Source organism: Spea bombifrons, chromosome 6, assembly GCF_027358695.1.
Source record: "Spea bombifrons isolate aSpeBom1 chromosome 6, aSpeBom1.2.pri, whole genome shotgun sequence".
In the NCBI taxonomy this organism is placed as follows: Eukaryota; Metazoa; Chordata; class Amphibia; order Anura; family Pelobatidae; genus Spea; species Spea bombifrons.
Genome location: NC_071092.1, coordinates 13698074 through 13726025, shown reverse-complemented (window position 1 = coordinate 13726025; position 27952 = coordinate 13698074). Strand labels below are relative to the sequence as shown.

Genomic DNA, 27952 nt, shown 5'->3' with positions numbered 1-27952 from the left:
GTTTAATACAGATTTTCCACAATGGAAACAAGGCATGTGCATTGAGAGCCATGTTTTCTGGGGAGCTGGATGCCCAGACCATTTCTTACTAACTTGTGTTTACCCATCACCAATTCTGGCCCTTCATGGCTCAGTCTCTTTCACTAAAAGGGACAGAGCGGACAAGCTCTCCTTTATATGTATGCAGTGGTCTCTTCAAAAATGGAAAACAAATAAAATAAGTGGCTATAAGAGGCAAGCGTACAGTGATGTCACATAATGCGACATTAAGTGGCACCTTACCAGTAAACTGATTATAATTGGTGATATGTATGTTAAGCTAATATAGAGCTGGAGTGCCTCACCTAAACACTTAAAAACAGATAAAATAGAAGAGAAAACATCATCCAAGTGTACTCAGACACCCTGATCTAAGAATATAATTCAAGTCCTTGTAGTTCATTACAATCTGCTGTTCTACTTGCCCACTTCCAAGATCAGACAGCATTACTAACAACTACTCCGGCCCCATTAGGATTCCAATGCTTGGCTTTTTGAAAGTGAAGAATCCAACTAAATGCACCTCTGAGTTATCGTTAGTATTATTTCTTTTTTTTGTAGAATTAGAGCAATAACTGATTACTATACAAGAAATGAATTAGTTGATAGAGGGGACCCGAGGCAGCCTTAACTAAATCTGGGTAGTCAAAGCAGAGAGAATACTCGAAAGTATGGAAATCACTCTGTGGCAACAATGGAAAGGGGAGGCATTTTTTAAATGTGTACAGGCTGTAATAGTGGTGTCCTTTTATACACCCCTTAGATCTGTACAAAAATGTTTCCTTTGTAATTTGCATTTACATCTGGATTTACAGTGATAAATTGGATGTAAAAGTCAACACTCTGTTCATGTTGGCACGGCAAAGAAGTCTGCTGTTAATTAATGTAAAAACGATACTTACCATAGACAGATAGATCAAAGTCCTTCAGCTGTTCTCCAGCAGCATTTACTGCTACACATGTGTATTTTCCTGTATCTCCTATCCGTGCATTTGTTAATTCAAGAACTCTACCTCCTGAAAGTATCTAAGTCACAGAGAAGTACACACTACGTTAGTCTGGTTTTTGAATTAAAGGTTTGCATTTAAACAGAAAGGACATGTTTATAGACTATAAGTTCACAAAAGCAGGGCCTTCTTCTACTGTCCCAGCATGTCTGAACACCACCCATATCTAGCTGTTAGCCGCACTGTCATCATCAAGCGGCCGCCACTTTTGTATATTGTCAATTCTAACTTAAAAGTGTAATTTAGCTCTAAATAAAATGTAATGTAATTACACATTACTGTGTAACAAAAATAAAGATGCTCATTGATGCCAAGCTGAGATACAGTAATTTATGGAACAAAACAAATAATTTGGAACGTCTAAAGCTTGTAGCATTCTGTGTGCTTCTTTTACTGCAATCAAGAGGGTATATGTTTTTTTAACTATTTTTTGAAAACAAGTTTGTGAATTCCTGATTGTTTTCCTATGTATTCTGCTGTTAATCTATATTATAATTAGTAGTTCTGCCCAGATACATTTCAATATATCCTGGATCAGATTCCTATTACATTTCCTATCAGTGTCCAAAATGAACAGCTTCAGAGGGAAAGCATTGGATGCAGGGGCAACATGACTGAGGTGACGCCAGAATGAGGTGATGGTTGGTGGGTCAGAATGGTATATTAGGGACCTCAGGGAGCTGACCCCTTTTATTGTTTGCTGTCCCACGTTCCCTCCCCATTATTTAGTGCTGTTCTATGTTTAGTGTGGTTGGTCACTGGCATGCTGCAACCCCCCATAGAGGTGCACAAGCCTCCTAGTTATGTACAGGACACTCTTGGGACTGGTGCCCTTCTGATTTCTTTTGGTGGACATGGGCTGCTGTGGATGGGACACCAGTAGCATGACAGGGATATAATTGGCACGCCTATGCCAGCCTGTGGTGGTGTTACAGTTAAATGGGTTATCAGTGGTATGTTGGTAAATACATGGGTTGGCTCAGTTCCAGCTCATGTAATGGTTGGTTATATGTTAATATGTTTACATACATTTGCATACATTTGAATATTAAGGTTAACATTCTTTAAGCATATTTCACAGTGCCGAGCTGCAAGATGAAAGCACTGTAGGAAATTTTATCCATAGATGACTTTAATAAATGTTTCAACTTTGATTTCTTGTGTGGTCTCTTATTTGGGTGGGGGAAAGGGATGCCAACCTAGGCTCTACCTCAGTCATGTAAAATAGTGGCTTTATACAGGGTGTGACTAATACATTTAGATACATACCTGAATTCCATCAGTGAAACTAGACACTGGGCTCCCATCTTTTAACCATGTTAAACTAGGTGCAGGGAATCCTGAAGCTTCACATTCCAATCTTACAAGATTATTGACTATCACAGACACATCACCACTTTTCCCGGATATGGATGGTGGTACTATTAAAGATGAGACTCATGTGAGAATTTGAAACATGAATTGATGAGGAAAATGTATGCAGCTGTATTGCCAGAAGATAGAGTCTTACATTGAAGTTGATAGGGATTGTGTAGAAAAAAATTTAGTCACATATAATTTTGGAACCTCAGAGATCTAAGGAAGAAATCTATAAGGTCCCAAAACCCTTTTTCTACGATAAAAGATATCAACTTCAACACTAACACACCCAAGATTCAAAAAAACATACACTATATAGCCATTAAGGAGGGGAATATATATATATATATATATATACCGATCAGGCATAAAATTATGACCACCTGCCCAACAGTGTGTAGGTCCCCCTTTTGCTGCCGAAACAGCCCTGACCCATCAAGGTATGGACTCCACTAGACCACTTACGGTGTGCTGTGGTATCTGGCACCAAGACGTTAGCAGCAGATCCTTTAAGTCCTGTAAGTTGTGAGGTGGGGCATCCATGGATGCATCCTGGTGCCATGTGTTCTCCAGGTAAGCAACGCACACACACACACACCTGTCCATCCATGTGATGTAAAAGAAAATGTGCTTCAGACTAACGAGGTCATCAATGACTCTTTCGCCAGTTAATCGCTTTTCCTTGACCACTGACCACTGCAGACCGGGAACACCCCACAAGAGCTGCAGTTTTGTAGATGCTGTGACCTGTGTAGCCATCACAATTTGGCCCTTGTAAAAGTCGCTCCGATTCCTACGCTTGCTCATTTTTCCTAATTCTAACACAACAACTTTGAGGACGAAATGTTCACTTGCTGCTTAATATATACCACCCACTTGATAACAAGTGTTATTCACTTGTCAGTGGTAATAATGTTATGGCTGATCGGTATATATATATGTATATATATATATATATATATAAATTTCTCAAAAATTCTGTCAATATTGCCTTAAAACATGCAGACCGACAGAATAATACATTTGATTACTATAATTTTTATATAAATAGTGTTAGATATGACTGGTCCATGAATTTTAGCACATTCCTACATATTGTAACCATAGTATTAGTACAGATTTAAATTCCTTGTATTGACAAAATCCATTTGAACAATATTTTTTAGTTTAATTAAATTACACAACTGTTATAAATCTGAGGTATGTATAACAATACCAATCGCATTCCCGCCAAAATAAAGCGTGTACAATGTTAGGCTTTTCCTTACCATGAACCTCCAGTGAGTAAGTGAGTTCAGCTACTCCAGCTATGCTTGAAGCAACGCATTTATAAACGCCGGCATCAAATATCTGGGCATTGGTAATTTGGAGGATTTGTTGTCTGTCTAAAAGGGCAACTTCTCCAGTGGTTGTAATCGGCACATTATCTTTGAACCATGTTATAGCTGTAAGAAAATAAATATATAAATATTTAATATGGTCCCGACATTTTAACAATATATTGTTGAGGTTCTAAAATAAAATGTATTTATTATTGATCTTATATTGGTTGACTTTTTGATTTAATATAGAACCATTATATTTTGCAGCACTGTACCAAGGGCAAACATTACATAACAATTAATATATTAAACAATATGGACTTAATGGAAGAAAAGAATGAGGGCCCTGCTCATATGAGGTGACAAGTATTTGGTTCTTAATAAATAAAAAATGTTTTATTTTTTTATTGGTAGCTCTACCAATCGTTTCCATTTGTTGAATGAAAATGTACTACAATAACTACTACCACACAAAGTATGCATACCAGGTGCAGGATTGCCAGATGCTTTGCATTCAAGTGTCACAGAGTGTTCTCCAAGAACGATCTCATGAAGGATATCTCCAGAATTCTCTATTGTTGGTGGCTCTAAAGAAAGAAAATGGATGACACATGACCATGCATTGTTGCATAGTAATCGCCATCGGCCAAAATTAGGATCAGTCGTTCTATCTCGTCATTCGTACAGCGTAGTTAAAACATGAGTTATTCATGAGGGATAGAAATGAGGACTGATGGTGAGGTTTAGGTATATGTAGATATTAATGCCAACATGTTACCCTACCATAAAGTGGGACTTATTACATAGTCTCTAACTTTGTAAAATGCTTCAGGAAAGCCTTCTTTATCCTCACGTCTTTAGGTGGCAAATGCATGTAGTAACATAACACATGGCCATGAATATACCATTATTATATTTAACAAAATCCTATTATATATAAAATTATTACTAATATTTGAGGCACCCCACTATATCTTTCTCCTATAAGGGTATATTTGTGTAGGATGACGAGGTCTAAAGTTACCATAAACATTAAGCCAAAAGCTTTGCTCTGTTTCTCCAGCTGCATTAGTTGCCACGCAGGTATATTTTCCAGCATCGTCTAACAACGTTTTTTCAAATTTCAAAACATGAGCAGGACCAAGGGATTCCATCTGCGTAATAGAAATTATTGAACAGATTCAGCCTTACATAATGACAGGCATGCATTCAGCCTCACTTACTGATAAATGTATCCTAAAATGCATGAATTCATTTTAGCTACTAATTAAATGACCAATGCAGTAACGTATAGCTCAATTTAATCTTGCCACATAATTGCCATTGCCAAGTTGCCTAGTAAAACTAACAGCTAAAATGGAAAGTCATATGTGGGCACTCCCAGTCTCATAATAGGAGGTCGTGCGTTCTGGAGTCAACTCCTTCATATTTTAATTAATTAATCTAAAAAACACAGTTGTTGCCTTCATTAGTGGCATGAAATCCCAACTTGAATACCATTTATTTAATTCAGAATGTCTTTACTGCCTGAACAGTAATGATTTCCATATGAACTGTTCCTAAAACCATATGGCTGCTGCTGCTAGTAGCATATAAATCCAATAAAATAACGTGATTTTAAATATGAATATAGGCTTCCATCACTCTGTGATGAATAAAGATTGGAAGAAAAATGGCCCTATATGCCATCACCAGCTCTCAGTGCTTACTTAGTTATCCTTGCTTGTCATTCTATTTCTTAACTACCTGCTTATACTAACAAAGTACAATTAAAAATGACATTTTTTTATAATATGGGATATTTGTTTTTCATGAAAATCTCTTATGAATAACACCACAGATGACAATATTTTTAGTCTTCCATTATTCCTTTATACTTGCTTAATTATTTGTACAGTGAAGAAGTATGGTTTAATATCTCTTTTCCCTGGTTTTGAAGAAACTTTGCTTAAATCTAATCCTGTGACAAAATAAATATTCTACAATGCTACCATACATTCGGAATGTGAAGAATTACATTATTTTTTTAAATCAAAGGTTCTTTGACTTACTTTAATGTTTGGTTTGGCTGAGTTGAAAGGGAGTCCATCCTTCAACCATGTAACGAAGGGGATGGGGATTCCACTCACTGTGCACTGCAAAGTCACTGACTTATGCATTAGTACAGAAATCTGGGAGGACACGGGTTTGATGGAGGGACGGACTATAAAATAACATTGACACTGTTAGATTGCATTTTTATATATATTTTTACCAACTGAAAGAAATTTACTACAAAATACATTTTAATTACACATATTTGAGAAGTCATCTAGAAAAATGTAACTGAGAATGTGGGAAAAATGAATTAAAACAAATTTTTTTTTCTAATTTATCTCCCCTGGCCTAGTTGAAATCTACTAATTTGTAAATGCTAGTTTTAACAAACTGATCAACATCCATAACTCACCATGAATATTAACGACAAATAGTTTTCTACTGATCCCTGCTTCATTGGTGACAACACATTGGTAATTTCCTTGATCTGTTAATTCTGCACTTGGTATGATCAGTTTTTGTCCACTTGAGTGGATTCTAAGGCCATCCTTTGTCTCAACGGGAATGCCATTTTTCAGCCACCTGAAAAAGATACAATTACCATATGCAAAAGGACCAAAGATTAAGGCAGGATAAAACATCTAAAGCAGTCAATTTGTTTACAGCAAAATGGCATAAATAGGAAATGCTATGTATTGAAGTTTATACTGTGTAGCATCTGGCTGGATTAACCTTGAGCTTTTGATGTGGTTGTTTTTTTAAATCAAAGAAATTCTCTAGAAATTCCTTCTTGTAAAAAATATTATGTAATTATTGTTTAAATACAAATTGGTCATGATAAATCATCAAAAGTGTCAGAAATTGGTAATGTGTTTCGTTAAGTTTAATGTTTTACTAATCATTTAAAAGACCACGCACATTAAGCACACATAAAATAAGAAAGATCTATAAAAAAAAACACAATCAGGAAGTAGGGACGTGTATTTCTTAGCATGAAATGTAGAATAAAGCAGCTTTTGTCAAGTTGTCTGGAATATCATCTGTTTCTTACATTACAGCTGGGAGAGGCGTCCCTTGGGCATTGCACTCCAGTTCCACAGGGCTGTTGGCAATGACAGTGTGGTCTTCAGGATCATTTCCACCTTCTACTGATGGTGGAACTAGTAAAAAAACATTTCATTAAAAACATATATATCAGTGTGCGTCTCTGTCAATTTTCGAGATTTGTGGCGTGATTCATTTTTACTACCACATGGGTACAACAGCACAATTCTATTATTTGAAATCTCCTTAAAGAATTATTAACATTAGTTCCAACCACGCTGTTTTCCACAGGACTGAGCCCATTTGTGGGCAGTGCGGATCATGGGCTGGCGACGGAGATTAAAGAATCTCCCCTGAATGTCTCACCAAGCTGTAATTAAACATGCTTTAACAGCACAGACCTCAATCACAGGTCCGACATGGCCTCCTTGTGACACAAGCTGTACACCGGCATATGATGACACATCCCAGTGCATGCATGGTGCTACCCTGTCCTCCACCTCCTACCATGACCCTGCCAGCCTCTAACTGTTCCCTTAAGTAATATATGTTGCTTTGGGCACCTGAAATGTTAGGGGCACATATTATTCATATGGCTCAGTACACATATAATGACCAATGCCATTACAGCACAAATATAAGCATGTTTATATAACGTATTGGATGGTTTATATTTGGTAAGAAAAACACATCTTAAAAAAGCAAGGCACCTCTGCCCGCGTCTTGTCTCAGGTTCTGTGCTTTGTCCTAGCCCATCTAGCCTGTAAACAGTAACCCTTTTACCACTAGATTTGGACTGCAGGTACCAATGTATATGTTTGCAAATGATCATTGCGCATCATCTAATATTTGCAACACCGGTCAGGACTGACAAAAACAACATACCTATATGAGAGCTGCCGATGGGTTTGCCCTAAATGAATCAAACTATGCAAAATATATGTTTCATCCTATAAATATGAATGTACAATTCCTGGATATGTCTCAAAATTATATATATTATAATACAAACATGGTCTATGACCTACCTAAGATGGTAACCCCATAATTGATTTCACTTTCTCCTGCTAAGTTGGTTGCCACACAAGAGTACTGTCCATGATCAGACTCCATCGCATTCTTTATCTCCAGTTTTTTCCCATTATAGAGAAGTTGAATATTGTCATTTGTTTCCACAGGCACTCCATCTTTCAACCATGTTAACAGGGGTTGGGGACGTCCAATGGCTTCGCAGTCAAGTAGAAGTGATTTACCAACAATTACCTTTTTATTGTGGGTCTGGCCTAGATCTCCAATAATTGATGCGGGAACTGTTAGAACAACACAAAGGTCATGCTTTTACATGGCTTACTTAAACAAAGTGTGCAAAGTTTTATGAACTCTATATACTGTTTGTTAAAAAGTTATTAGATTAAATAAAATGAATTCTATAGGAAAAATCAGCATTACACATGATATTAAAACGCTACAACATATTGTTTCTTCCTGTAGGGCTGAAAATCAAAACAGATATTTTCCATTAGCAAACCATTCAAAATTAAGAATATTAAAAAATGTTATTTTTTTTTAAAGTAACTTGCATTAGTTGACCTTATTAATCATAACTGCTGATTTGTTATGCAACAAACATTGGGTTGCCATTTTCAAAGCAAAGCTGGAATAATTCAGGCTCCAACTGCTAAATTTGGAGGAACTAAGTAGTTTCTGTAGTGTTTATTTTATTTTTCAGATGTAATGTAATTTTATAAAGGTAAATGTTCCCAACAGATCATACCATAAATATCAACAAGGTAGGTCTTGTCTGCCTGTCCTGCCAGGTTACTTGCGTGGCATACGTATTTGCCGGAAGATGTGATTTGAGACTCCGGGATACGTAGGTATTTTCCTTGGTCGATATAGTGGACATATATGCTAGGCTGAAGTATTTGGTTGTCTTTGCTCCACGCGATTGTAGGAGATGGGATTCCCCTGGCATCACATTCCAAGTTGATTTCGCTTTCCACAGTAAATGATAGCTCTGTTGTACTGTTCCCATCCTTTATGCTGGGTGGAACTTCAAAAACACATGATGTCACATAATGAAAAATGTAAACAACTCAACAAAATGGGTATGTGCAGATTTCTAAAAGGAAAGAATGCAAGGATATATTTACATCTGAGTTGCCCCTTTAGCAATGGGGGGCACGTTTAGTTTTCTGTACTACCAATCAGTTCACGCAAGCTTTCAACAGCTACGATGGTATTGATATATTGAGTCTCACAAAACTGGTGGTCAAATATCTGACATATTTATACACTCATAGTCAAAAATGATTGAACTAAAAGGAATAAAATGGAAATATACTTATATGTTGATCCAATAATGCTGCTAATACCCTTAATTTCTTCTATTTACAAGCTTTCATTTATTTTTATCATTGATTCTGTGATTAAAATAGACAACGTCACTTACTGTTGACCGTTAATGTAATTTCTTTGATTTGTGACCCAGCCGCATTGCTGGCTATGCATTTGTAAATTCCACCGTCACTCAGGCGAGAATTCTTTATATGAAGGACTTGTCCATTTTCCAAAATGTTCACGTTAGGATCCCCTGCAGAAAAGGGTCTACAGAGGAGAAAACATTCTTCACAAAAATGTCAATTGGCCTACAATTCTTTAGACAATACAACAACTGCAAAATGAATTTGCACTACTTCTGTAGGTAAGGTTCACTCTCTTTTGTATTTCTCTATTGTATTTATTAGGTTTTTGCATACCCTACTCAATCCGGAAATTGCATCTCAAGGTATTGCGCAATGTAATAGTCATTTTGAATGGCCATTTATGAATGAATGGTACACAGGTTTGGAGAATGAATGAATGTGTTCCCTTGTTGGATTTTTTCATATCTGGTTTGAAACAAACTGGGATTTGTGAAATACTTTTCAGCTAACAAGAAGCTTTATGAATTCTAATGCGTCCCTTCACTGACTATTCCAGCTCCCTTTAACCTAAGAGATAGCCCTGTTGGCATCCAAACACATCATTTAATAATTAGTCTCACCTATTCTCCTTGAACCACTGTATAGTAGGGAATGGGATCCCTTTCACTTTACATACAAGATGTGCACTTCTCCCAGCAATAACAGAGATTTCATTAAGTGATCCGCTATCCATAATCGTGGGGGGTTCTATAAAAGAAAATACACGGTGTCGGTATTACTTGAATACAGTATCTGCATAAAGTAGTAAAACATACATCTCTTGTGCTCCACAATGATGTCGTTATAAACTCACAGGTATCCAGAAGTTTCAGAAAATAAGGCATTGCTTTACTTTACAAACGGTTTATGGAGCTTGTGCGATGCATTCAGAGAAAAATATTGTTTCCTTCTACTTCCTGTTCTGACTACAACAGCAATTTGTAGATGTTGAAGCTTTACTTGTTTTTGTAGAAATATTTAGACCCTCACATAAACCTTTTCTACCTTTGGTTAAAGTTGATATTGATATATGCAGTGAATTGCTATAAAGGTAGATCCTATTGAACATTGAATTGAAATTACAAATGTTTCATCTCATTTATGAATCTTAACCCCTTAAGGACAATGGGCGGTCCCTAAACCCATTGAAAACAATGCATTTTGAGCCCGTACATGTACGGGCTTTGTCATTAAGGGGTTAAACCTGGTGCTTTAGTAACTCACACGCATATATGTGTACATATATGTAATATATATCCAATAATTTTCCAATCATTTTGCATGTTAATTTGAAAATTCCTAAAACTCTAGCGAGTTTGAAATGCTTGAGAATCATGACAACAGTTAATACATTCACTTACTTTCATTATAAATCATTATTTAATGCAAGGGGTATTCATTAAAACGTTCCTACAATATGTAACCAATAAGCCTTGTTTATTAGTGAAAACTTCCTAAAAGCTACTATGTGAAAATGGTTTTGCAAAGCAGAAAACGTGATATAAAATCTGTGCCACTAAACGCAATATTACATAGAGATGACTTTCATTGCAACTTTTAATGCATGATGGTTATTGGTTCCTCAAATTTGTGTCCATTATGGTAAGCACATTATCACATCTTGTCCTATATCTAGGCATATTTCACAGAATAGAATATTTGGAATATTTAGATATTTCCTGTATATTATTTGACACTTACCGAGAATATCCAGAAAGTATTGTTTTTCAACGTTCCCAGCGATGTTTGTTGCTTTGCATGTATAGAGTCCAATGTCTTCTACAGATGTTTTTAAAAAATTCAATACTTTTCCATTTTCTAAAACCTGGACATCATCATTTTCAAAAACCTGAAATAAAAAATGTAATGTGTAAATAGTTTACTCTCAAGAAACTATTTACGTGTCTTAAAGAGTAAGCATCAAGTATAACATCAGTTGTGGGAAGCTGTCATTTATAACATCAAGAAAGATATCTGTAAACTGGCTAGACACACGTCACGTGTGTTATGTCTGAGAAGCGAGGTGTGGGTAAGAGAGACAAAGAGACATGTGTAGAAGACAATGCATATGACATACAGAGGCAAATACACAGGTCTATTCAGAAACAACTGAGTCGAGTTAGGTGGTAAATGGCATAATTCACATGCACTCCCATGCTTCAACTCAACAAGGAATTTTTTAGGCAAAAAAATAGATATATTTTTGAAATTATTTCTTTTTTGCTTAAAATATTTTCCCTGCTCCTCAGGAAATAGAATGATATTTGCTAGTTGAAACACTATTCTGTCTCTACTACAACTTGCCAACAAGCTCATGTGTTTTAAGTTTTACAAAAAAATATGGCCGATTGTTACAGACAATTGGAAAAAAGAACCAAAGAGTAAATTTAGCCATCTACTCCTCTGCCAGCATGATGTTCCTAAACCAGCTCTTGTGGTCTTCCATGCAACATTCTTATAAATGTCTTGATTGGACCCATAAAAATGTTATTAAGTAATATACAGTACACACCTGTGTGTTTCCTTTGTACCAGGTGATGAGAGGTTGTGGACTTCCTGATACTTCACAAAATAAACGTGTATGGTGATTTAGTAAAACAGAAATGTTTGTCATCTTTTCCGTGTCCTTGATTGCGGGAGGATCTGAAAGCACAATTTCAGATAATTAAAATCAGAATTACCAAGAGCGTTTCCCTTAACTAATTAGCAAAGTATGTGTGAATTTGCAAAAGGAAGCACGTATTTACACTAGACTCATTACTGTTTGGACAATTAATAACATATGTGATTCACAGAGCAATTCCGGATCATCTGCATCAAATTAGGAAGTTGGCAGGAATTAAATGCTTAATGAGACACAGGTTAGGGAGGCAGCCAAAGCAATCTTTGAACAGTTATGTTATGTTAGAGTGAGTTAGTGTATGTCAGAGTGAGTGAGTGTTTTAGTTAAGGTGTGGGGGCAGGGGACCACTTAAACCACTGACCCTTGGGATGCCTGATGCAAAGATCCTGCAGTGCTCTTTAACACTTTTTTATCTTTATTATCTGCAATTTACTGGTCTTGTTTAACCATACTACTCAAATCAAAAGTATTTTATCATAACCGTTTTGATAAAGGAGATCCATAATGAAAGCAGAAATAAAGCTTAATATAATAGTCCCTAAATTAAATAGAGAAGTACGTCTGTGTCGGCATTAAACAATATTTGTTTTTGTTCATTAATGATCTATTTTACTGAAGGAATTCTAAACATATTCACCGACCACATCACTATTTACCCATTAGTAATAGAACTGTGACAAGTTGCATGGCATGGGATAGATTTTGCTGTTCCCTATCATACTGCCATATGGGAAACTATTGCAAAATCATATCCGGGCTAGAGTTTGATGTGGCATCTAAGCACCAAAAAATAAGCACTGTAGGAGCATCATTAGTGGTGGAACATGGTCAAGAGCACACACAACAACTACATCAGGTTTGAACCTAGTGAAACACTAGACTGGTAAACGTGTCAAGTAATATTTCCATTTCAGGAACTCCTTCACCAAAGTTGGAGCTGGTAGGATAATTGTGGATTTACTATATGTTATAAAGGGACATTTCTGGCACATTTACCTGGAAAATGGCTGAGCTCGCCCTGCACAATGCATAGTTTGATCAGTGAGGTGACTTTCAAGAACTCTGATTTCACTATGCCCTATATAGGCCCATCCAAGCCATTCTTGGAGTCGACGCTCACTGGGGTTGGTGCTGTATAGTAAAGTCAGAGAGATAAAACTCTCCTGATACTTCTCTCTTAATAAATTCCTCAGGGAAGGGAAATTGATCATATAAAATATAAGTCTTAGCAAAGATGAATTTGTACAAATTAACATTTTCCGACATTGTTATTAAACAGCTGGAAAATTGTACAGAATAATGGAACACCTGCTGGCTGTTTAAGTAAATAACATGTTTGATATAATATATAACATATTACCATGAACTTTTAAGTTATATTTTCTTTCTGTTAAGCCTGCTTCATTGATTGCCACACATGTGTATTCTCCATTGTCATATGGTGTCAACGAATCAATGATGAGTAACATGCCGCCATCAACAATACTGATCCCAGGTTCTGCACCAGTTAATTCCTTGTTATTACGTAACCATTTGATAATTGGTTTGGGATTACCTAAAGGAAGAAATAATATATTTTTTATCAACGCAACAACAAAGGTTTGTGGCCTTATAAATCAGTGGCGATTCTGCAACTCTCTTTCTCCGCAAATCTATCTTCATTATTCTGGCCTCTCGATGCACTTCCACAAGCGGGGGGAGCCATTGGAGAACCCTTTCCCTATTTATCCTATCGGGGGAGAGGATGTACCTGGAGGCTCCACCCTTTTGCAGAAGTTCACCCCAGGGGCCACATTCATGGAGAAGCGGACAAATAAATTAGACATGGGGAGAAGCGGCCAGAGGCAGAAGGACAAAAAGAATCAAGAGACAAAGCGGACAGAAGCAGTTGGAAGAGAAGGTAGGGAGACATTTTGCAGTCACAATGTGGAACAAAACACTTTTCATCACTGTATACTAAACAGGTTTCAGAAGATGAATGCTAGTGGAAGAAGATAGTTGAATATATGCTCATTAATATACAGTGGAATTTAGCATAATTCATACCTTTTGCTGGGCATGGGAATGATATCTGCTGTTTGGAAACCCTCTCTTGAAATGGATTGTCATAAGGTGGCTCTAGATCAGAGAATGCAGGGGGTGCTAGGATACACCAAAAAAGCATTAAAACAGTATGGAAACTTTATGTATTTCAGTAAGCAAAATGATTAAAGACAGGTATATGTAGATTATTTTAACAAAAAAAATGACTGAAACTGAGGAAGACCCAACATTTATCTTTTTGAGTTTACTTTAAAATGCGTTTGAACTTGCATGTTAAGTAATGTTAAATTCTATTCATAAATAGGATGCATCCTGACTATAAAACTGCGGTCATAATAAGCCTCATGGGAAGCCTTGTCAAAAAGCACTAGTAATACAGAAGCCCAGAATAACATTGTCACACACATTTCCTCTAGCATTCAATTACAATCCAACCTGTCCAAAAATCGCTACCATGGCTGGTTAAATAGCTTAAAAACACACTGCTGTTTAAGTCCTATTTGTTGACCAAACGATTTCCTTCTCCATGGGGTATTTTTCAATGGAGAAAAAAGTAGCACTTTACCATGAATCTCAACGGAAACATTTGCCTTGTCCTGGCCAATGATGTTACTTGCTATGCAAGTGTAGATCCCTGCATCTGAAAGTCTTGCACTTTCAATTTTTAATATATTATCTTGCAATTCTTGAGTTGGCTCCAGTATCCTTCCATCTTTCATCCATGTGGTTTTAGGAGAAGGTATTCCATGGCTTATGCAGGTAATATCAAAGCGATGATTAACTTTTACTCGAATGACCTTAGGACCCCGTTGAATTTTAGGAGGGACTATGGAATAAAAATCATTTAAATGGGTTAAGAATATTTAACTATGATGCTACGACTTTATTTACTTTTCAGTGACAATCAAAAACAAGAATGACTACCCCATCTACACTACAAACAATTTTTTTCTGATTTATGAATTTGGCCATATCCCTAATTTATAATTCTAAAATCCCTAAAGTTATTAAGTGATACACAAGCCAGCGATGATCTGTCAAACTGGCAATCTACTCTGATTCCATGCCACATTTTTAAATCACAAACATGCATGCAGCTTAAAACCCCATGGTCTATCAAACCCACCACACTTTCATAAGAATGAGGTATAAAGAATGCCAACATGTTTCTGAGTAACAAAATACATTGAACCACAATGTACCAACTGTTTCCCATTTATGCTATTTCTTAAATTGAATTTTCTCATATAGTTAACTATATCAAACCAAATGTAATTCAGTATGTTACTGGTTAATGCTGAATTAGCTAAATTAACCTGTAACAGCTGGGATTCACTGTTTTCCTCTTCTATTATTCTTGTCAGGTATAGGGATTGCTGTTAATCAGTGTGTTGATATCCATTTGTAGTATATCAACTATATCAACTGTAGCTTCAGTAAAATGAAACTTTGAAGACAACTAGAAAAACTTAATTGGGTAATTTATGAAATGCTTCAGAATAGACTTGGGCGCCGGCCAGCTCTTCGTGTTCGTCTTCGTGCTCGTGGGGGAAAAAAATTCCACAAATATTCGCCCGTTCCTGTGTTCGGCTCGGACAAATATTGGTGTACATTCTTCGTGTTCGTTTTTTTTTGTAGAAGGGGTTTATAAGGGGTTAACATGGTACGCACTACGCAGCAACTTTGGCGCCAGGATTTTAAATGTCTGTGCAAGCAACTCTATTGGTCGCCTGCAGAGGCCTCCTCTGCCATCAACCAATGAAGTGTACCTGTACTTCATTGGTTGATGGCGGACAAGCCCCCTGCTGTCGACCAATAGAGTCGGTTGCATGGCCCTTTAACTCCTGATTGGGTTACACTGTCTGCCAGAACTGGTCCAATGTTACTGTCACTTACCATAAACATTGAGTTTTACTAATTGGGTGATATTCCCCGCTATGTTTGTAGCCACACATGTATACATCCCTCCATCTGAAACTCTGGCGTCAAATATTTTCATCGATCCTGATGGAAGAATGTTGTGCCTGAAATTAAAGATGTTATGTTTGGTTAGAATTGGAGTCAGATAATCTGTAACAAAAGCAAAGAAGGATAAATCAAAACCTTACCCACCAGTAACTCCTGACACACATTATTGGTATATTCTGAACATCGTTTCTACGTTACTGAACCATTTTCTCAGGGCCGTTTTTAATATTGATTGGACACTGGGGAATAATTTGCTTGGACCCCTCGTGTTTCGTAGAAGCATGGATGGATGGACAAGGCTAGCTTGCTTGCTGGTGGTGGGTTTGAGGCTATATCTTGACTCAGGATTATGTCGGAATAAAATATTGCCCCTCTCCAGAGCCACCCTTTACATGGGTCTGACCTGTCCCTTTTACCCTGCATTAAACACGAGCCTGCATTTTCAAAAATGTTTAAAACAAAAACATTTGGAGAGTTATAGATATATAAAGAAAAAACACCATTGTGTAAAGATATTGCATAAATAATGCTTATAGGAATTATTGGAAATCCATGTTTCCACATAAAACTTCCACCTACAGACTTGTTCATAATTTTGTTCGGATCTTTATACTCCACAATGATTAAGCAGAGAAAAGAATAAAATAAACACAATAGCGCACACTACAGGGATAAAGGGACTTCCCACACCACCAAAGGAGCTTCACTCAAGTCAAATAGAGTAGGGATACACCTGAGTTGTTGTTTTTTTTTTTTTTGTCATTGTGTATAGCAAATATGTGTGTATAAAACTCATGCAGTACAAATATTCCCCACAATAACATGAGTAATGCCAAGTCCATTGATTTTACTTGCTTTGAAAGTGTAGATTTGTTAATCATTATCATAATAAATTCAGATCATTCAAGATTAGCTTTTCCATCTGAGAAAAATAACGTTAGAACTTCTAAAATACATAGAAACATAAAATCTGACCACAGATAAGAATCATTTGGCCCATCTAGTTTTTTTCCTAATGTAAAGTCTTAGACCTTAATCCATCTTAAATTTAAGATTTATTCGTATTTATTTTTTAAGCTTTGTGGATTCCTTATGTCCCTCGTGTCCTTTGTTAAATCCCTTTATTCTATTCAAATATTTCTATCACTTCTTCCCCTTCTCTTCTTTTTTCCAAGTCTTTCCTGATATTTTTATCCTGCAAATTAGTTACCATTTTAGTTGCCCTACCATTCTCTTATCCATTCAACTATTTTAACATCCAAATCCAAACAATGCTATTTATCTATGAGGCATCCATAAGGGACAGTGTCAAATGTCTTACTAAAATCTAGATAGGATATATATATATATATATATATATATATATATATATATATATATATATATATATATATTGTGACATTCATGTAGGATTGGTGGTGGAAGGGAGGTATGTTTCTCCTAGATTCCTTTCCTATGTGAAGTAACACCTGAGTCTTCCACCTGCTGGGTGATTAATTTAGGTGAATGAGAGGGTGGATATAAAAGGGTGTGAATGAAGAAGGGGACTTGTCTCTTGTCCTCAGCGAGGGGCGATCCCAGACCTACCTCACAATATATATATATATATATATATATATATATATATTGTTCCTCCCTGATATATTATTTTAACTGCTCATTAAAATTACTGACATAAGCCTGACTGGTCTATAGCTGTGAAATGGTACTACACTCCTTTCACTTATATATTTAGAAATATTTCATCAGTCTTTTTTTTTAACCTGGCAATGTTCTACTCCATGTGTGCTTTGGCTAATTTTATAATAATTCCCCTCCCTAATATATGCATTTGCCCTTATCTTGCTCAATTTCAGAGGAAGAAAAAATAAATATTCTTCTAAATTTTACTGTACCTCTGGGAATATGGTGAAATTAGCTGTGTCTCTCTAGCCCATGTTATAAATGGCGGTGGAGTACTTTTGACCTCACACGGTAGTACCACATCTTCTCCAGCTTTCACTGATATTTCAACAAGGTGTTTCTGGGTCCCATTGGGGTACATTGCGTCTTGATTCAGGATTCTTGGCTTTACTAGAAAGAAATATTTCCATCGATTAATATTAGAGATAAAATGGATGAAAACACTGGTTATTTACATTGGATACTAACCATAGAATACAGACATTATATGGTGATTAGGGATATAAAGTGTTGTAAAGAGAGTACTTGTCCTTAGTATGTATTATATTGATGAGCATTTAATATCTATTTATTATATATAAGTTATGCAGGGAGGTTTTGCTAGTTAGCCAGTACCATATAGAAGAAGCACTCAATTCCTATTTTTACATGGTTTTGTATGCAAATCAGCGTATACATTATTTTAATTCTCTCTCATTTAACTCCCCCCAGCTACCTCCACTGAAAACATGAAGCATACCCCGGTGTACTTCTAGTACATGTTCAGTAGAACTCCCATCCTAGTCAATGGGAGCTGAGCGTCTACTGAAATGAATAGGTGTAGCAGATGGTTTGCAAGCATACATGTGATTGGCTGCTCCTTTAATGACATTAGTGGGAGTGCTACTGAGTGCATTTAAGGTGCGCTGTTTCAAGTCGTAGCAACCCAGGGACTTAAATGGCTCCAATATGCATAAAGAATAAAAATACAATTTGGTGGACGGGGCTGTTTATGTAAAGTTTTGGAGAATTTTAAGAAAAAATTACAGACTGCAAATATATAAATATAAATATAGTACTTTAAGATTCTAATAAGAGCCCAGTTATGTATTTTCACAAACCCTTTCTATCTGAACATTTATATGGTCAACAATATAAGATTACACTTACTAAACGTTTCTATTTTACAATTATAAGGACAATAATAAAACATATTATAATGTATGGACTGTATATTTAGCATATATATTGCATTAGTGTTCCCTTGGCATTGTGCTTACATTTCATTGAAAATAATATATTTTAGTCCTGTAAAGACACACTGTAGTGGTGTATTTGTTTAAAGGGACAGTCTAATGTCCCTGACTCCTCCCATAAAGAAAAATGCATATTAAAGTATCATGTAGCCTTAACCCTCTGTAAGTACTTTAATATTGAGTTGCAGGGCAATTAGCTGGAGTGTTCATTTAAGAAATCCAATGCCCACCATCTTCTGTATTCCCATTTTCAGCATAAATATACAACTTACCATAAACCGTTAGCTGAACTTTTCGGGCTGCGTAGCCGGCAGCATTGACTGCATTGCAGGTATATTCACCAGAATTCTCTCCTCCTGGTGAAGATAGGTACAGACTTCCATCCGATTCAATTAGGATTGTGTCATTGGTTGGAACAATTATTTCTGATTTCTGTGAAGATACAAAGAGTTGGTGCTTAAAAAAAATAAATGTTAAAAAAAAATTATTTTTACTTTTTAACACATAAAGATTGAATATTTGATTACCTAAAACATCAAACCAATGAAGCAAACATCTATCTCTGCTGTCATTCATTCTCCAAGACTCCCTCTTTAGATTAACGGTCTGACCAAAATTAGTGTGAATAAAATCAAACAGAAAAGACATTTTCACAGCACTATACCTATAAAGTCAGGATATGTACATCAAAATAGAGAAGTTACAATTATATCTCACATAACTTGTGGATTATTTAAATTACCCTTTTCCATATTATTGATGGTTTGGGTACTCCACTTGCTTTGCAGGGTAAAGAAACTGCATTTCCTTCAATTGTACTGAAAACCTGGGGTCCGTGCTCAATGACAGGGTTAACTAAAATGGAAGGATAAATGTAAATACAGGCATATTTGGATTACAACATAGTTGTACATAATTAATACATTTAACCTACAATTATTGATCCATACATTATTGGAATAAATGTTATACAGACCAAATTATCTGGACTAGAAAACTCATGAAAGCCACAGCTGTAAGTGTTAACCCATAACAAACTTCCACTAGCTGATTCCACCAGAATTCAGAAGCACCACTTGAGAAGCTTAACCTGAAGAAAAGCACCAGGCCCAGTCTGGCCATTGGGCACACTAAGCAAATGCCCAGTGGGCCAGTACCTAACAGAAGCTCCAACTAACTTCTAGTTAGCTAAGGTGACAAAGTAAGTCGTTAGCGTGTAGCCATCAGATGTATATATATGTATGTGGCTTATGTAGTAGTAGTCCAGCAGCAGGCCACATACCTATTATTATTCGACACTGAACATAAAGTATCAAGGTCTCTTCCCAACATATACCTCAATGATATGGGTGAGTTGCACTGAACAAAATATTCCTCTATAAATGTGTAGACATTACAATAAAAAGTATGTAAAAATGCCATTTTCCTCAGTGCTTACTGAAAATGTAGCACCAGGTTATTTAGTTTAGTCCTTTGATTGCCAGGATAAATGACTCACTTTATTTGGACGTAACCTCTGGTTTTAGTTTCACAGTTCCGCTGTTTTAAATTTTACTATGCCATGTATAGTTGGCTGCTTAAGTCTTACCATAGACATTAAGAGTGGTGATTTTACTACTTCTGCCAGCTACGTTTGTTGCTGTACATATATAATCTCCTCCATCTTTCAGGAGAACTCTTTCTAGGTGAAGACTCCCATCTGTACGGATATTGATATATGGATTTGACACCAGCTAAGACAAAAAAGGGAAAATACAACCATGTTATTCAAGAGGATATTCTCATTGCATACAGTTTCGAGCGTAATGCATGATTTCGAAATTAAATGACTGGAGTTGACATAAAGTGCCTGCATTTATGTTGGTTTTAATTTATATCAATTAATTCTATACTGTGGGGTTTGCTCTCTTGCTATGATCGCCTTATCTAGTTTGTATAGATCTCAATGTTACCAAGGTGGCTAAAACATAAAACAACTGCATGACACTCTACTCTTAAACAGCAATTATATTAATGTATAACATATTTATACATGTTCAAGCCAGAGGAAGCCAATCGTGGGTTAAAAATGTTTCGCCCATATTGTAAAAATTGGTTTCAATTGAGAATGTTCACAGTCAGTTACATCACATCCATCATATGCAACATTTCAGGAAGCAAATATAGTCACTATGTCGCTCGTAACCATAACTGAGCAGACATCCGCACTACTACTAGATGTTGCCTTGGGGAGATTTGCAAATATTACAGAAAGTCATAAGGTACTTATGAAAACTCCACCAGAAATTTCACGTCCAGGTATAGGGAGAACATTAAAATCAATGATCCACTCATCTTCACAGAAATAGTTGCTATTTTATATTTTTAATAATATTCAACATAGCTTACTACAATATTGTTCTTGACCCAATGCCTCTCCGGAAGAGGGTTTCCAGCTAAGAGAATGCAAGGCAAAGTAACTTGGTTTCCTTCAATAACACTGACCACAGCAGGACTCTCTCCTATTACGGGGACAACTAAAAAGAAAAAGATCATTGATAAAAGCTAGCAGGTTAGATCAACTATTTTAAAGCCTAATACAATATTTGTAACATTCCTAACTGTGAAAGAAAGCTAGGAATACAAGCTGTGCAGCACATAATGGACCTAGAAGCCAAACAGCATATGTCAACAAAGCCCCATCTCACAGGTCGAAAAGAACAAAAAACGTTACCACTGTGGTAGCCAAGGATTCTGGGTAGTTAAATAGAAATGACTATAGAAAATATACTTGTATTTGATTCCACTCCATTGTATTCCATTCTGTTTTTACGTGTGCTACAAATCACTGTTTGGATATAAAGTCTTACCAAGTCCTGTAATTGTCACAGTGGCTTGAGTCTGAATTTTCCCAAACTGATTCTCAGCTTCACAAATATACGTGTCTTCATCATCTACCCAGAGATCTACACAGATAAATAAAAGCAAAATATAAAGCCAAGTTGACTAAAAATGTAAAGAAATACATTACCCCCCCCCCTGAATCCCAAGTGTACACCTTTTGGATAGCCAATTCTTCTTTGAAAATCAAGTTATAATAAAGAAGCATAACCAAATGGGTCATAAAGTTTCAGTAGTGCTCAGTAGTGCAAACCACAATATATAGTATTAATACTAATATTACAAGATAGTTGTTTAGGTTAGTATAATGCATACATAAAATAGACCAAACAATCTGTACAATTTCAATAATGAAATATAATTTTTATAACTGAATAATAATCTCAGGCAAATATTTGGATCATTTCCTTTTTTTCTACTAAATCATTTTAAATATACATAAAACCCTTAAATGGTAAGTGTAATAGTGATAAAGAGATAAAACTGTATACACACAGTATATGCCAATTATTATAATTTTACAGCAAACATCTAAATAATTTCCAACAAATTGACTTTGGTATAAATCATGAATTATATAAATTCTTCTAGATGAAATATATTTTTTTTTTATTATTACTTAAATTGGTAATTGCATGACTATTTCTAGTGAATGCACAACAGGTATGCACTAATAGGTATGACTAACGCAATAATACTTACTCCTAATATGGAGGGACACTGTTCTGTCCCTGGTGTTAGATTTATATGCAAGTGGTTTCTGAGCTGCTGATGTGTTGTTTAATCGTCTCCATTTTATCCTCGGTTCTGGGTAGCCTTCTGCGTAGCAGGACAAAGTCACATCCGACCCGATATCCGACGAAACATCATTAGGTGTCTTTGTAAACACAGGGGCAGCTAAAACAAAGGTGCATCAATAAAATCAGAGTGGCGTTACGTAATCAAATTTACATTTTTAAAAATATTCCAATAACATGTAGGAGTCAAAATTACAATTCATTGGAAAGTTGTATATCCAATGTAAACATCATGCTGGGTTGTGTCCATCACAGAATACTGAAACTCTGGCTTGAGCACATTGTGTTCATTGGTTTGAAGCTCATTGTAAATATAGGTTTCTCAAAGAAAGTATAGTAAGTATTATCACTAGCCCTAGCATTGTCAGGTCAAAGCCCAGTTTTGGATCAGGTGAAGTCAGGGCTGGCTACCAATAAAATATAAATTAACAACATGCTTAATAAAGTGGTCTGGGCACATTGGAAAGGTCTCCTTTCTCCTTCATTGGAAAGGTCTCCTTTCTCCTTCATTGGAAAGGTCTCCTTCACTGACAATGCAGGTCATTTCTAAGAGAAAGCAGTGCTTACAATGTCATGTTACTTTACCCACTGCCTTCCTGCCGACCCCAGGCCAACCCCCGACCCAAAGTCTCCTATGTTAAATTAGCAGCTTATCTAACACTAAAAGATAAACTAAAATCAAGGTCTGATCGGCAGCATGCTGCCAGCTGATCTATTGTAAGATCATCTGGCTGCCATGCTGGTAAAAAAGACTGATTCCTACCACCATGTACCGCAAGTGTCCCCCTCACACCCGGTAAACCCTTCCTACTCCCAATTTAAGAAGTACAATACAATTTAAAAAACCACAAGCACATTGAATTATCCAAATACATTTGTATGCAGGTTTTATTGGTAAATTATGGAGAAGGTTTGTTTTTTTCCATATTTTTAACTGTATGTCATGAGATAGAATGTGCATTTTAGCCTAAACTATGTATATACAAATTACTTACCATGTCCCAAATAACACAATATGTTTTCCGTATTAAAGTGTAAGATCTGTACAAGATTGCCAACTATTGTAACTGTAACAAAACTGTGAAAATCAGCCCAGCCCCCGGTGGGGGGAAAATATGCCCTGACCCCCACTTAACATAACTTAAGTTCTATGTGATGCTCACATGAATTCACCAATTTGTGCAAAAACACATCCTAACATCTTGAGCTTTCAAATCTGTAATTTCAGCATGATTTTTTTGTTAGTGAATTTATTATAAAAAATAGAGACAAAGAGTATACTTACAGCCAACCTCAAGTGTGATTTTTCCACTTGCTTTTCCAGCATTGTTTAAGGCCACACACACATAATTTCCAGCATCAGAATACTGTGTATCTTTAATTTTCAAAATGCCATTAAGTGAGTCAGTGGTAACTATCGGCGATGTACTTAGTTGAACGTCACCTAAACACAAAAAACATTTAATACAATGTAACACTAAGAGAAACCTGATAACACTATTCAGATATGCAGCATATAATTAAATTGTGTAAATCTCTAATCTAGCTTTACCTTTAAGCCAGTATACATGAGGATTTGGAACTCCTGTGACCTTGCATTCCATTATAGTTTCTGATCCGAGTGGTACCAACATATCTTTTCTAACAACAGTTACTTGAGGAGCCTCTGAAAAAAATTGAGAGCAAGTTTAAAGGCAACCAGCATCTAAAAGGAAAGATTAATGTAAATACTTTGTCTCCTTTGGTAAGATTTTAGTGAAGGGTTGGATGAAAACTAAAAACAAAACTCTTAAGGTTAAGAAGGTCGACAAAGAATGCAAGTGTTCACAACAAGCCCTCTGCCAAACTGTTAATCAATAAAGGGCATAGATCATAGCATGGGTCAATAAAGAACATGCAATAAGACGGATACAGATACTGGATACAATACTGAAATAGGTAATATACTACTTAAAGTCCCTTTAAATAAAGTAATGTATACAGCAATAGTGGCAAAGAAAGCATGACTTTCTTTCATTGTGTACCATGTGCCTATGCTGGTGGTTAAGACTGAGCAATTCTATTGTCTACCACAAAACAGTATGATAAGTAGTCGGCATGTTTGTCTAGAAGACCTGGCCAATGAGTCGTACAAGTAACTACTGACTAATATACAGTTGTCTAAACAATAGTATGCAAAAAAATACTTTTGAAAAAACACTAGTAATAAAAAAATGATGGGAGTTACCTTTTACAGCAGATATTACCAATATTTTTTTTAGATTTTGTAGTTCTGTGCACTGAATCAATGCTGTTATTATAAACATAATTTAGGTGTATACATCTAAGATATGTCAAATATGTCCAAAGCAAAGCTGTAATTTTATAACTTTCTAGGAAACCACCACAGATTTAAAATAGTATCCTTGGGGGGTCACATAGACATGTCATTAAAACAGTTAAGCTTAATTTTAGTTAGACAAGATTATAACTGGTTACTCAAGATCAATTGTGTTTTTGGTCAACTACTTTCATTAATAAGAGTTTTTATTAAAAGAGAAAATTCAAAGTTCCAGGATCCATAAGTACTGTATATTCTAAAGAGGACTATAATGAATCTTAGATTAGTTTCTGCCATAATGAAGCATTTAGGACTTTATTTAATTATATACAAAATCAAATAGTGATAAATAACCACATAAACATTTTTCTTTTTTTTAGCATAATTAAAGGGGAAGTTACATGTGCTTATCCATGGTTCTGAAGGGATCAGCTCATAGTGCATACATTGGACGGCTCCAATTTGAATACAGCATAAACATGCCAGCTAGCTAACTTTGTGATTAAAGCTTTGACAATACAATGGCTGAATTTAGTTGCTTCTAAGAAATGTTCTTCATGTACCTCTTAATTAAGACCATCCCTTGTGTCACCCCTCCCCCTATGTAAGTCCAGTATGAAAGCACCATCTAGTCATTTCACGTAACAAGCTAAACTTAAATCATTGCAGATGTGATACATATTTGTGCTAATTGTGCCCACACTTACCAATGTATACAACTTCTGACATCTGTTTATCTGTTCCAGCTATGTTTGTAGCTAAACAGGAATACAGTCCAGCATCTTTTGCCAGGGAATTTTTAATTATGAAGGTCCCATCTTGAGTTAAAATATACCTAAAAAGACACAATGTTGTGCTTGCAATTGTTTGATATCCAGAGTATCTTTGTGTATTTTTTTAAGAAAAGGTCAAAGGGTTAAACAATAAAGATTATTTTTTCACAGCATCCTTTGCTCCTATTTACTAAAGGTGTTAATATTAGTGGAGGGCATTGTAATTTCACTTCATTGGTGCCACCCAGTTGTGAATGAACACACTTACACTATATTGTTGCAGTAAACAACATAACTATTTTTGGTATTCAAATTTCCAAACTTCAAATTTCTATGGTGAAGAATTTGTGTTCACAACTCACCTACTGGAAAATCTAATAAAGATGCCATTGTGTGTCCACACTATACGGGGTGTGGGGTGTCCTGTTGCAGAGCACTTCAGCTTAATTTCTGTTCCTTTCATAAAAGTTATATTTTTTGGCTCCACGACAACTTTTGGTGGATCTAAAAGAAAAACGTTTCCAAATAAAAATCAAGTGTTTATATTTCTCTTTGTGAATTCAGGGTATGAATAATGTATGGATAAAGTGTGCAGCTGTAAATTAAAAAACCTTCATATAAACTTAACCTTACTGTATTTCCCCATGTATAAAAAGAAAAATTTGGGGTCTAAAAACTGGGTACATCTTATGCAGTGGTGGTAGATTTTGTTTTATTTTTATTTTTTTTACCGGAAAGGGGACCTGCTGCTTACCTCTCTGTTGCTCAGCAGCGTCTCTTGATCCGTCGAGGCGACACAGGAACCCAGTGGAGTCATGTGAATGTACATGACTCCGCTCCGTTCCTGTTCGAGCAAACAGAGGCCACCACAAAAGTCTGCGAGCAGCACCAGAAGATCTGCAGTTCAGGTAAGGGTGTCTGTGATAGCATGGATGCGTGCATAGGGGGTACAGGTAGGGGCACAGGGAGGCTGAAAGTAATGTGCATGTATTGGCTGTCTGAGCATGATAGGAGTGTGATTGCTATCAATTGCTAGTAGCTAACATTAATCACACTCATATAATGCCCAGGCAACCAATTCAATAGCTTTATGTAATTTTTTTTTTTCAAATTACGGGCCCCAAAATTAAGATGCGTCTTATACATGGGAGTGTCTTATACATGGAGAAATACATATATATATATATATATATCAAATGGATAAAAAAAATGTTTAAACCGTGATTTACATAAGGTTTGCCTTATCATTTTCTTTAGAGTGAAAAGGGTTTAGTGCTACACAATCTGGGTTATATCAGAGACCTTTGTTAATAGTAAATATCATACCTTGGACAATGAGCATAATTGGTGCTGTTGACTCTCCACCTTCATTTGAAGCATGGCAGCTATATACTCCAGCATCATTAATAGCTACACCTTTGATCTCCAGGTAATTATTATTCATAATACTTATCCTGGAAGGATCTACTTGTTTTATGTTTATGTCGTTTCTCTGCCATGTCAGGTTGTAACGAACTGTGCTCAAGATATCACACGCCAAGATTACTTCTTTGCCGATAGTGGCAGTGACATTGTGAGGAGCTTTAATCACAGGTGGTGGTTCTAAAGAAAAAAAAAAAGACATATAAAAATAAGTTGTGTGTAAACCTCTAAAATCTCTAGTATATTAATTGGTGATATTAATTAAATGCAGGTTACCATGACATATATCGAGAAGAAAGAATATATTTTGAGTCCCTTGTATATTTGTTTTTAGATTAGTAACCCTGTGCAATCAGAAGTTCTTGCATGCCAAGCCCAGCAAAAGAAACCCCATTCTATTACACGTTCTATCCTATTCCTCATGCACAAAGTCTTGTTATATTTGTTAGCGAGCTTTATCTGTGCTAGACTACATGACCTCAGCATACTTAAGATTATAATAATACATTTAAATAAAACGCTAAACAAAAGCAAGACTTACTAAAATAGAAAACAAAACTAAGAAGCATGAGATTAACCCGAAATAAAATCCTTTCATATCTTGACAGTTCATCAAATTCTTCTCCTACTAGCCTCTCCCTTGCTTCCAAAATGGGTTGATTTTCCAAAACAATAAAAAAAACAGCTCAAAAGAATTTCGGCCATCTGTCAGCATTACACAGATTTTTAGATTTGTGAAAAGGTCTGATGTACCCTTAGGACGGGGGTAGGCAATCTACGGCTCTCCAGATGTTGTGAACTACATTTCCCTTGATGCTTTGCCAGCATTATGACTGTAAGAGCATTATGGGAGATATAGCCCACGACATCAGGAGAGCCAAAGATTGCCTACCCCTGCCCTAGGAGAACACACATACTACTTTACTCTTGGTTAA

The 27952-nt window shown here is 36.0% G+C and overlaps 1 protein-coding gene across 1 annotated transcript in view; it reads right to left on the bottom strand.

The window, feature by feature from the left end:
- The window catches only part of HMCN1 (hemicentin 1), a 115257-nt gene that overhangs the window by 66384 nt on the left and 20921 nt on the right, over positions 1-27952 (bottom strand). Inside the window, exons 11-40 of the mRNA XM_053469687.1 lie at positions 26922-27197; positions 25958-26099; positions 25530-25657; positions 24055-24168; positions 23788-23946; positions 22408-22602; positions 21675-21770; positions 21214-21341; positions 20414-20558; positions 19568-19680; positions 19098-19257; positions 17803-17980; positions 15836-15963; positions 14505-14765; positions 13943-14038; positions 13257-13451; positions 11786-11916; positions 10975-11122; positions 9855-9981; positions 9261-9415; positions 8583-8861; positions 7837-8118; positions 6816-6924; positions 6177-6346; positions 5779-5930; positions 4752-4881; positions 4213-4314; positions 3674-3850; positions 2316-2467; positions 942-1065 (exon numbers count right to left, since the gene is read on the bottom strand). Of these exons, the coding sequence (XP_053325662.1) occupies positions 942-1065; positions 2316-2467; positions 3674-3850; positions 4213-4314; positions 4752-4881; positions 5779-5930; positions 6177-6346; positions 6816-6924; positions 7837-8118; positions 8583-8861; positions 9261-9415; positions 9855-9981; positions 10975-11122; positions 11786-11916; positions 13257-13451; positions 13943-14038; positions 14505-14765; positions 15836-15963; positions 17803-17980; positions 19098-19257; positions 19568-19680; positions 20414-20558; positions 21214-21341; positions 21675-21770; positions 22408-22602; positions 23788-23946; positions 24055-24168; positions 25530-25657; positions 25958-26099; positions 26922-27197 (4752 nt within the window). The remainder of the gene's footprint in view (positions 1-941; positions 1066-2315; positions 2468-3673; positions 3851-4212; positions 4315-4751; positions 4882-5778; positions 5931-6176; positions 6347-6815; positions 6925-7836; positions 8119-8582; positions 8862-9260; positions 9416-9854; positions 9982-10974; positions 11123-11785; positions 11917-13256; positions 13452-13942; positions 14039-14504; positions 14766-15835; positions 15964-17802; positions 17981-19097; positions 19258-19567; positions 19681-20413; positions 20559-21213; positions 21342-21674; positions 21771-22407; positions 22603-23787; positions 23947-24054; positions 24169-25529; positions 25658-25957; positions 26100-26921; positions 27198-27952) is intronic.